General features: G+C 42.5%; 2 protein-coding genes across 4 annotated transcripts; one reads left to right on the top strand and one right to left on the bottom strand.

Annotated features, from left to right (window-relative positions):
• Positions 1–4,417, bottom strand: LOC120952632 (myosin-10-like). Of its 2 annotated transcripts, none has more exons than XM_040372055.2 (5): positions 3,983–4,415; positions 3,533–3,803; positions 2,661–3,196; positions 2,267–2,331; positions 1–1,097 (listed from the first exon to the last, which is right to left on the bottom strand). In XM_040372055.2, exons 1-5 carry the CDS (start codon positions 4,241–4,243, stop codon positions 800–802), a joined length of 1,431 nt encoding a protein of 476 aa, XP_040227989.2. In that variant the 5' UTR covers positions 4,244–4,415; the 3' UTR covers positions 1–799. The 2 variants fall into 2 exon arrangements, with proteins under 2 accessions (XP_040227989.2, XP_040227991.2); XM_040372057.2 differs by lacking the exon at positions 1–1,097 and adding an exon at positions 1,108–2,088 and having other exon boundaries at positions 3,983–4,417.
• Positions 4,418–4,548: 131 nt separating this feature from the next.
• On the top strand, positions 4,549–5,251 carry LOC120952633 (protein chibby homolog 1). 2 transcript variants are annotated; one of them, XM_040372058.2, is made up of 2 exons: positions 4,549–4,660; positions 4,711–5,248. In XM_040372058.2, exon 2 carries the CDS (start codon positions 4,751–4,753, stop codon positions 5,105–5,107), a length of 357 nt encoding a protein of 118 aa, XP_040227992.1. In that variant the 5' UTR covers positions 4,549–4,660; positions 4,711–4,750; the 3' UTR covers positions 5,108–5,248. The 2 variants fall into 2 exon arrangements, with proteins under 2 accessions (XP_040227992.1, XP_040227993.1); XM_040372059.2 differs by having other exon boundaries at positions 4,570–4,660; positions 4,722–5,251.
• The last annotated feature ends 6,363 nt before the right edge of the window (positions 5,252–11,614 follow it).

The raw sequence follows: 11,614 nt of genomic DNA, 5'->3' as shown, positions 1-11,614 counted from the left end.
TTGCAAGAATCTTATCAAGACTCCTTTATTTGTACGAAAAAGTGAATGCATATTAAATACTTCCAATCTCTGCACGCAAACAATCAGTCAAGTGCCCAGCCTCTTCACTCGTTCGCATAATAACGCACAATACTTCCCCTTAATGAGCATCACCCCAACAATGGCCACTCGATGATGGAAACAAAACGTTATTTAATATCTATGACTTGGTACTTATTTCCAGCCAACTAAACGACGCCAACGGAAGCGGCAAGTTTTCCCAAAACCAAGCACAATACAGTTGTTGAACTTAGACCGTTTACGGTGGGGTGGAAAAATGCCAATTACGATGCTGATTACGGCTAATTATGGCCATTCGTAGCCATTCGGTAAAAGGGTACGCGTTGTCGATAGCCACGATGCGTTTCAATAGCGCTGAAATAGATACTGGAAAAGTTTTGCCACAAACACTAACTTCCCCCCAGTTTTGCTATTGATGGAAACCGTCCTTATCTTCCGGATGGGGTCGTAAGTGAGTACTCCGTCCAGTGCTTAACGTTGAGCCGATCAATTACGCTTTCTTTTTGTCGATCGATTGTATTGCGGACCCACATAGTCCGTGGCCCAGTAAACTTGGCATCATTACAACCCCCGTGAGGGTTTCCTTTTGTTTGCCCTAGTTTCACCGATCCCGATGGCCAGTCCCATCTCTCGCTAATGGAATTCATCCTCTGGTGCTGCCGCGAAGTACCGTCGGTTGTGGCTGTGGGTAGGAAATTTGTGCTGGCAGCAGTACCATGGTGAGCGCAACCCCTTTCTCTCAGGGTTGAACGTTTGGCGACTCGCCCTCAACGGCACCGACCGTGACCAACGACAAGTGGGCGCATCCATCGCTGCCAACCGCCGACACCATCGCCACCGACGGTGACGATGCCATTAATAGCTGATCCTTTAATTGATTGTTTTCCGCTGTCAGCTTGCAATTCTCTCGCTGCATCGTTTCCATCTTTCGCCGCAGCTCGTCGGTTACCGAAAGCATCTCGCGCTTCCAGCGCTCCTTCAGCTGTTCGTTGTTGGCCAACAGGCGCTGCAGGTCTTCCTCGCGTGCACTGCACGCTCTGGCGACGACGGGGCGAGGACGGGGACGCCGGGTAATTAGAAATAAAACAAAGATAAGGATAATTTGTTACCATCCATGGGCCAAGGGTACTACACGGTGGACCGATAAAGGGACCGTCGGAGCGGTGCAACGCTTTAAAGGATGCACGTTTCCCAATCCCCAAATGCTTCCTTCCTCGTGCTACTAGGACGTGAACAGTCAGATCGTGGTGCGAAAAGACTTAGTGGAAGTGGACAGAAATAAAAAAGCGAAAAGAAAACAGTAAACAAGATAAGTGCGATGCAAGCTCCATGCAGACTACGGGGATGCATCCGAATAATTCTGCACTTTGCGATAGAAAGTAGCTGCTTCGGAAAGGTACACAGTGGAAAAGGATGCGTCATTCATGCTCTAGCAGTACGATGGAATCGTTCGCCACAATCTCGATGACTGGGAAGAGAATGCAGTGCTATCTGCAGTGATAATTTTGTATGTTGTTTACTGTTTACTGGCTAGGGGTTTTTTTGATGGATGACGTACACTGCGCTGCGAGAGATAAACGAATCTTGCAAGTAAGCTTTATTTGCTTGTAATTTTCAATCCTTCTACGCCATGTGTAGTGATTCTGTAGATTAAACTCATGTGAGTTAATCATACTTGAGGATTGTAATTAATTGGGTCGGTCTGTGTTAATAGTCAAAGAAAAAACTCGACACACTTGTTGTTTTTGTAATTATTGTTAATCATCACTACATTCGCAAAAAAAACTTAAATAAATACGTAAGAAATAATTAAAAAAAACTATTTCAAAAAATATCGATGCCTAAAAGGTACACGAGCCTGAGCCAACCAATCACCGTTGCTTTTCGCTTAACTCAGAAAGAATGAACTCTTTTCACTAGCGTGCCTGTCATCCGTTTCCACCACGAGTATTCCTAGACCGATTCGATCTGCAATCGTTTCGAATAGCGCAAAAATCCACATTCCATTTCGAGAACACTCCGTTCACTCTGAATTTGTTCATTAATAAACGATAATGGAAAATATGAAGCATCAACCGAAGGTGAAAGCAAAAACCACGAAATTTCCATAAAACGCTAGAGCAAGCGGCACGGCAGCGGAGGAAAGGTAGGATGGAAAGCGGAAGCAATTTTCCTCCGTTTGTACACATACATACATAGCACTCACCGGTTGGTTTCTTTTTCCTTCGCCATCGTTTTCTGAAGTGCTTCCATCTTGAGTTCCATTTCAATCTGTGACAAGAGAAAGAAAATGGAAAATAGTTTTTTTTTTTTAATTTTTGCTGGGAATCCTACTCTACTCTAAAAAGAACGACAATCGTGAAAATTCCAATTGCTTTCCTTGCCACCGCGTTTTACTGCCCCAAACCGGAAATAGTGGAATTAGGATGCAAAATCAACCTCTCCCAGTATTATCATGCTGATCAGTGAATCGTGCTCGATATCACTGCAAATGTTGCAGTGGGCCACGCTCGCACTCCTGCCCTTTCCACAGCCACACATACTCCACCTACAAAAAGGAAAGCACAAAATGCGGGAGAAAAAAAGTGTGTTGCTCTTACAATCATCTTTGACGCTGCCCGCAGATCGGTGTCGAGGTTTTGGTTGGTTTTGAGCAGCGCGCGAAACTTCTCCTCCACCGTGCGAGCCCGCGTCTCGGCCTGGCTCGTGCGCTGGACCTGCGTCTCCAGTGTGGACCGCGTCTGGTCAAGAGCTCGCTCCAGCTCCCCAATCCGCCGCTCGTACCCACTGCGCAGTCCGCCCAACTCGTGCTCCACCTTGCGGGCGGCCTCCTCCATCACCTGCCCGATGGTGGACGCTAGAAAGTCACACTCCTCCCGGGCATCCTGTTCGCGGCGCACCACACAGTTCTTCTCCTCGATCGCACTGTCCGCTATCTGGAGCGCTTCCTGCACCTTGGCAAGGGCGAGATTTTCCCGGCTCATGTGCTGCCGGGCCAGTGCGGCAGCCGTATCGAGCAGCGTCTCCAGCTCCGACTTGTCCCGCATCGTACGTTCGAGCTCGGTGCGCAGCTGACACTCGCCTGTCCGCAGCTCGTCGATTGCCTTCGTTAGTGCTTCCGTCTCGCGCCTTTGCTCTACCGTTCCGACCCGATAAACGCCCGCCCATGAAAGGTGGTGTGAAAATTCAATCCCCGCGTCCAGCAGTGATGGGATAAACAGTGAAGCCAAAATAAAGGAAAACCACGCGAGAAAAGAAGAAAGAAACGGAAGCGTTAGCACAAACGAAACGGTGGTGCCGGTGGTTGCAAATCCCCGGGAATGACAGTGAGCTCTTTTAGTGGTGAGTGGTTTCCAATGCGCGTGAGGCGGTAACCGGATCGAAACTCTAATCCCTCCTTCGACCGGGTTACCGTCGAACATCATTTACATACTGGTTACGCTTTCCGGCTGCTGCTGCTGCTGCTGTTTACCTTTCAGTTCTTCCTCCAGCTCCTGCATACGCTCCTTTGCCGTCCGCTGCTCGTTCTGCAGGTGTCGGTTTTCGGCTATTTTTTCATCCAGCGATGCCCGCACGCCCGTCAGATTTTGTTCGAGCAGCTGCACGGCTGCCACGTACTGTTGCCGTACCTCGAGTATACCTTTAGGCTGCTTCAATTGCCGCCGGTACTCATGAATTTCGAGCTCCAAAATGCGAATGGTTCGCTGAGAGCTTTGCCACAGCTTCTCAAACGTATCTTTTTCCTGGGGTTTATTTAGTTTTTGCATATTTTTCGCAGGTGGGAGATTGTGGGTACGGAAGGAGTGGGGCAGCAGGGATGGGAAGAAAAAAATGGAAAACGAGATTTTAAAACCCGAAGCTTGGTGTATGCATTTATATTCCTGCCGAGTAGGGGTGAAGCCAGTAAGCCACCGAAACGAACCTCTTTGATCAGCTGAATTTGATTCTGCTGGTTCCGGATCACTTCATCGCTGACACGTTTGTAATCCGGCTCAGCAACCGTTTCCACGGCGAGCTTGTCGGGTGCCTGGCTTTGCACACATTCAAGCTGCTCCTGCAGTACCGTCCGGGTGCGTTCCTGTTCGTGACGGTGGGTCCGTATCTCCTGCTCTATGCTGCGCCAAAGTTCGTTCAATTGCGTCAGTACATCACTTTGTTCACGCGCTGCTGCGGCAACCGACATTACAGCAGGAACAAACAAAAAATAATCAAAACTTTACACACCGACCTTTTCTATACTGATATTGTTGTGCCTAATTTCAATTGATGTTTGATGTTCAAAGCTCCAAAAAGACACAAACTACCTGTCACAGTAGGGCTGAAACGGCGTCATGCATCGCTTCTAATTTGTATACCTACCGCCGTTACCATGGTAACGGAAATGTGTCCGTAAAGCCGTTGCTAAGTGCAGGAAAACATTGGTAGTTAAGGGACGGTCGCAAACAGCAACACAAACCCTCACTATAAACGAACAACACATTTGACAGCGCGGTGGAAAAACGAGCCTTTTGTCCTAGGGCAGAACAGTACGCTTCCGTGCTATCAACGACACCTGCCAAAAGCAAAGCGCTCAACAGATTGGCAAAGGTTTGACATCCAGGTAAGTGAAATGTTACAACAACTACAAATAAGGTAAAACCTTTGTGTCAGTTATTTTCTAGAGCCCGAAACCACCAGCTACCGAGCGGCGATGCCCATTTTTCAAAAGAAATTCGCACCCAAAGTGGCGCCACCTCGTACCCAGCGTCTCAACATTGGCTGCCCACCGCCGGCCGAAGATTTGGACGACTTTCGCACCATCACACTCAATCTGGTCGATAAGCAGCTCTGCTTCATTGATGGTGTCTGGCTGAACGGGCTGAAGCCGGGCCCGGGTGGCTCTGTAGCATCCGGTTCCGGCGTCAACGTGACGGACGATTTGCTGCGCATGAAGCGGCGAATGAAAGCGCTTGAGCAGGAAAACAACATGCTGCAGGTTAAGCTGGACGTGCTAGTTGATCTACTGACAGAAAATGTGATTGAGCTAAATGAAATTAAAAATCAATAGATATCAGTACTAATTAAATAACAATAGAGTTGACGGGAAAACCGTCCGCAATATCGATTTTTTTTAGAAAATAAAATAATTCATTCATATTTATGTTCACGTTAATGTTATCCATAGCCAATATATTTTTTTACAAAATACAACAACGAGAGCAACAAAATACTATCAAATGCATTGAAGCTGCAGTAATAGCACTATATTTCAATTTAAAAAATCATTAATCTAATTTACTCTCATAGCAAGGATGTTAGCAAACAATTTACCAAACACTGTATAAATCACGAATTATACTCAAATCTATTAGAACAAACCATGTCTCAGAACCACAAAGGGCCAAGTAAATGACGCTTTGGTTTCATTATTATAAAAGAAAACTGAGTTTCAAATACAAAATAGCATTTTTTTATTATTAAGAAATAGCTCAGCCTAAGAAATACTTTATTTCTTATAAAATCTAAAATATAACCTCAAATGTGGTACTTTTTTAAATTTCCGTCACGAACTGGTATCGGTCTCGTAGTACAGTCGTCAACTCGTACGACTCGTCAACTCGTACGTAACAACATGCCCGTCATGGGTTCAAGCCCCAAATCCGATCGTGCCGCCATTCGTAGGACTGACTATCCTGCTATGGGGGATCAATAAGTCACTGAAAGCCAAGCCCATAAGTAGTGGTACAGGCAGGCCTTGACCGACAACGGTTGTTGAGTTAAAAGAAGAAGAAGACGAACTGGTAGAAACATTTTAAATTTAGCGTAAGAACTGGCCAGGATATTTGCAAAAAATGTGCCAATTTTGAGTGTATCATTAATTTATTGAGTCACTGTAATCTTTTTCCACTATTGTATGGTATATGACTTAGCAATAGCAATCGCTTACATAGCCATTCGAACAACAATAACAGTTATCATTATGCGAGTAATTAACCTTATGTATTTAACAAACATCAATCAATCCAGAGCTCATTTTTTCCACGATATATTTACGTATTTATTCAATGATGAAACTTTGGCCACGCAAGGAAACTACCTACCGACTGCACCGGAAGAAGATCCATATAATCAAAAAAGCCAACCGGAACCATAATCTCTTTGATCATGAGTGGATTAATATTCCCCTTTTACCTGAGATATAACATGGAACACCTACATGTGTCCACCACATAGTATCCATTACTTTCTCATCATCTTTGCCCGGGCTTATTTTACTCCGTACCTGCTTCACTACCACTACGAACCAAAACGAACGGATCAACAACGTGAACGTGGAGCAAGAAAATGTAAAGAGTAAAACTCACCGAGACCATCACTTCCATCCAACCGTCCAACCGTCCAGCCAATGCGTGTACGTACAGGCATACGAATGGTGCACGGTACGATAGTAGCTAGACGAATAAAAAAACAATCCCCACACCAAACCCCATGCCTTGTGCCCAAAATGGTACCCAAACGACCTTCGCAAATGGTATCCAAACCTACAGCACATCCCCGAAAGCTGGTGCTTCCGATGTGAAGGTACGGCATTTTCACAAAACGTTCACCACCACGCCACCAAGCCGGCAGCGTAACAGCGGTGCCGGAAACAAAACAAAATACCTGCAACCGGACGAAACCGTTCTCGGAGGGAGTCAAAAATGTTCATCACAGGTCAAAACCGTCGCTTCCTGCTGCGGCCCCCAACGGATGGGAACCGGGGCCAAAACTTTCGAACATCATACGGTCACTTCTCGCGCGTATCCTTTTTTTGGTCGCGTTGCTCGCTTTTATGGTTTTTATTGTGTTCGCTCTCTGTATGCAACAGTTTCGAGAAAAGTCCGAGAATTTAAATTTAAAATTCTGATCCCCCGAATCTAACCGTCGCGAATTTCCCCTGTTGCCTATGGGTAAGTATAAACTATCCTCCCTAAAGCCTTAAAGCGTTGTTACGATGGGAGTTCTCTGCCAACGCTAAAGGGACAATATCCTGATACAAGCTAGCCTGACTAACCGGATGTTATCGTATATTTTTGTTCGATAAAGTGTCTGTTAAATGGAAAATAAATCAAAACAAATCCCACGCGTATCGAATCGATTGTGATATGTTTCCTTCCATTTGGCACCGACTAAGACTTGCGCTACACCCACGTGCTTCAACCAATGATGATGATGATGATGATGATGATGACGATCATGGCCGGTCGATGGCGATGATGTAATTCCGGCTGACCACCGGTTCTAGCCGTACCGGTGTTCAGGTCCGGTGGGAATGATTTGATTAGCCGGCTTGCTAAAAGATTTCTAATGCTCTCTGTTGCGGCGCTACAGAAGCAAACCCGTTGCCCGGTACGGCGAACGCTTCAGCGCAGCAGCGAGGATACAAATAGGGAAAACGCACATCTACAGCGTAAGGATATTGGGAAGATTTGTTCGATTTCCCTACGATAAATTGCAATTTCCAAGAACAAATTCATTTTCTGGTTTAGTGTACATATGTACGCAAAGCCCCAATTCCACCATGGCACCGATTTGTTGGTCGTAGTAAATTGCCACCGGGAAAGCAATTACGTATCAAACGAGACTGCTGCTTGCGATGGATGGTTGCTACATAGACGATAGTCAGGTTTAAGCGTAGCTTTTTTCTTTCTTCTTCTTCTTCATTGTATGCTTTCAGTGCAAAATTTAACATGTGTGGGTAGTAGATTGATAGGGAAAGCCAGTGCATCAATGGTTTGGGCGAGAATCATGAACTCGTTTGCAGCTACTATTTTAATGTTACATCGTCCCTACATCTGTTATCAGCAAATCACATCGTTTGGCAGTTGTCACAAAATGCTGATATCGATCGATTTTGGTTTGCTGTTCAATCGAACAAATTTCCGGAAAATTGACAAGCTTCTCACGTCATCTGCTGTCTTGCCGTCGTCAATTGTTACTATTTAAAGGTTTCAAGCAATTTTAGATAAACCTAATGCTACGCCAGCAAACATTTAAAAGCAAGAATATAATTACAACTACGCCCCCTTCAGTATTCAGGCTGCAGAGTTGTAGGCTTGGGAAATTCGTTTCTTTTCTTTGAACGTGAACGTACTAGTTCTTTCATTTACATGAACTGAGCGTGAATCGCGATTCATACCTTCATTTCAGCTTATAGAAATATGGTAAATGGTTTCATTTCGCAAGAAGAATTACTTTATTACATCTTGAAAATTATTTGGCAAACCATGACCATCTATATTTCCACGGATAGGTAGTTCTTTTCGTGAACGTCCTGGTCATACGGTACACGTTCGTATTTGTATGGGGGGAATGAACGACCTGAAGTACTAATACTTTCTTTATTTTGACGGGTAAGACGTTATTTTCATGACAAAATCAGTACATTTTTATTTATAAAGTATCGATGAACGGAGGTCGTTCGTTCTTTGGGATGAACTGAATGAATCGTACAATTCTGGTTCCTGATGCACAACTCTACAGGCTGCATGTAGTACATCACATAAATTGTCTAAAATCAATTCAATACATATAAACTTCAAATATTCTGCTTATATTTTCAAAACTATTAGACGGTGTTCAATACAACGCAAAAATTATGTCATGTACAAAACATGATACGGTTGGTAAAGTCCGGTCAACAGGCCAAATGTAGCTTGCTTCAGATCCAATTTGATATTGCTTATAATTTGATAAATTGCAATTACTTTGAAAATTTCATAACAATAAGACTTATTCTAGCAGTGTGTTTAGTCTTTGTAAAAGAAGGGGAAGTGTATAAAATTGAAAACTATATTGATGATATATTAGCAAGTAATCAAGGAAAAGGAAAAATGTTATTTGAGTTCATAAAAGCGATAAATACTTACGACATCATTTAAAATATTTATGTGGAAATAGGTGTAAAGAATAATTGTACTAGAATTTAAAAGCAAAGAGGCCAGTGGTAGCCATTATGCCCAAAGCCTCTATAAAACAAAAAAACCAAATTGAATAAGCTTCAAAAATACTATTTTTTTTGCATTCATCATTGCATTATTCCTCATGTTTAATTGTAAATTATATATGTAATTTAAATACAAAATTATATTTTAATTTAGTGGTTTCACTAGTAATTCAAATTATTTCTTCATTCGCACTTGCGCATTTAGCGGCGGCTGGTGGTAGCATTTTGGTGGAACAGTTTGGAGCGGTTTCAGAAAATATATTATGTTTCCATGTTTTTTACTTAAATAGGATGTGAAAAGTTTTGTAAAAAATAGATGTATATGTTCTGCACGCATTGCATCCATTTTCGCATAAAAAATGGAGAAAAAAATACTGAAAATCGAAGTGACTAAATGTGGCCAAAATCACAATTAAGCACTTAAAGAGTCTAACGAAAAGTTTATCGATTTATTGAACTTTTTGGCTTTTCATCTCAAATTCTGATTTATTACGCAACCAAAATGAATCCGGAATGATTTTTTTCTTTTTTTGAATATCACGATAAGAGTTACATTAACTTTTGTAAGATTTTTGCAATGGTTGTTTTAGGAATTACAATATGTATTCCCAATTACCAAGTTAACGTTTATTTTTAGGGATAGTGTTTGAGCAAAATTTAACCTTTCAACTCTTCTTCTATGATAAATGGGTCAAAAATAAAAATATGAGAAAATTGTGATCAAATACTGAGTTTTCTACGATTTATTGGTTGGTTCCCATAATTTTTTGGTTGATTTCCATATTTTTTGGTGTGTTTCCCAGATTTTTTTGGTTCAATTGTATTGATATCCAATCGGACTATACCAATAAATTAAAGGAATGAACCAAATATCTATGCGATACGATGAATAAATAGGAGTCGAGCCCAACAAATTATGGGAACCGACCAATAAATCGTGGGAAACTCTGTATCTTAAAAAAAACTATGAAAACACTTTTGGTCGGAAACTGGCCAGCCAAGATTTTCAATCTGACCCAACGTTTCAATCATTTCCATTTCCAGTGCATAGTATAATAAAGATGATGAGAAAGTAATTTGTGCCGATTAGTATTCGCCTTTTCGCCGTATCATTTGACTATGTTGAGATAGGCTGTCTGATGGTCTGATAACACATTGTATGGTCTACAAACTTGAACAAGGATAGTTTTCCCAACGAAGAATTGCGTATAAAATCGATATGTACACGTTACTCCCAATTTGGAAAAACATATAATTCAAGAAAACTTTTTTCAATTTTCTTCGTTTAGTTCTCTAATAAGAGTTGAACAACAAATCTTGCATGCAGTTTTTGAAGGCGCTTCAAGAGAAAGCTACGCTACAAAACGCTCCCAATGCCAATCCAAACACACTGGTAACCAGAATCATTGTGAGGATCGTCAAAGGAGCAACGTTTCTCCCGAGCACTCAACGTTTTGTTGCGGTCAACATTCCAAACCCCATAATCATTCCGATTGTTGGCGCCGTCGATCCCTCAGGGCTAATGGGGTGAGAGAGACATAGAGAGAGAGAGAGAAAGAGAGAGAGAGAGAGAGAGAGAGAGAGAGAGAGAAAGACAGGGAGTCAACAGGGAGGGCAGCAAATGTTCCAACTGCCGGCTTACTCCCCACCCCTTAAAGCGTCCGATAATCAGGGCCACATTCCTTTATCTATAGACCGAAACAGTGATAGACAGCTTCGCCCAACCGATTCTACGTGCGCATCCTTTTGCTGCTCTGCCACTATCCAGTCGGTGTTCGGGCGCCATTTAAAGATAACGATGCTGTGCTTAAGTATTAATCTTTTTATTGTACGCCATTCGGGCGAGAATTATTGTCAGTCGCATGGCAGCGTGACAGCAGTGGCTCAGTCAGCAAAAAACCGCGTCCAGACACAGATGGAAAGTCAGTGGTATGCGTTCGCTTCAAGCACAAACTGTTTGGTTTATGGTTCATTTGGAATGTTTATGAGCCTTGGGGGAAGTGAATAGATGAACGTAAAATGAGTGACATTAACTGAATCGTGTAAAAGCTTTTATTGGAAAGCAATAGGACGTTTTTGCATACCATCCCATTCAAAAAGTGCCATGTTTCGTAAAATACAAGCTCATTAACAATGAAACAATAAAATAATGTTCTAAAATGCGTATTGTGTGTCTTAAATAATTTCAATATATTTTCAATTCACAAGAGTACTATAGAATCTTCTCTAACCTCACACGGGTCACACGGTACAAACGCACTACTACGTCCATTATACAAAGATTGCATAATTCCTATTGCTGTTTTAACTGCACCAATAGCATCAGTTTGTTAAACCAACGTTAATCATTAAGTACAAATAAGCAAAATAAAAATAATATATTCAATATTCTATTCAACATCGGGCATAATGAGCAAGATATCAGGCTGTGGTCCGCAGACCACAGGTTTAAGACCACAGATCAAAACCATAACCTCTTGTTGGATGACTTATCCAAGCAGCAAATGCATTTTTCTATATTATTATTATTATTATACGTCGTCATACAACAAAACATTTCAATCTCACTCCCGTCCTTCACGCCTAACC

The sequence above is a fragment of the Anopheles coluzzii genome, chromosome 2 (assembly GCF_943734685.1).
Source record: "Anopheles coluzzii chromosome 2, AcolN3, whole genome shotgun sequence".
NCBI classification, from domain to species: domain Eukaryota; kingdom Metazoa; phylum Arthropoda; class Insecta; order Diptera; family Culicidae; genus Anopheles; species Anopheles coluzzii.
The sequence above is the reverse complement of the archived record's forward strand: the minus strand, read 5'-3'. Positions and strand labels throughout refer to the sequence as shown.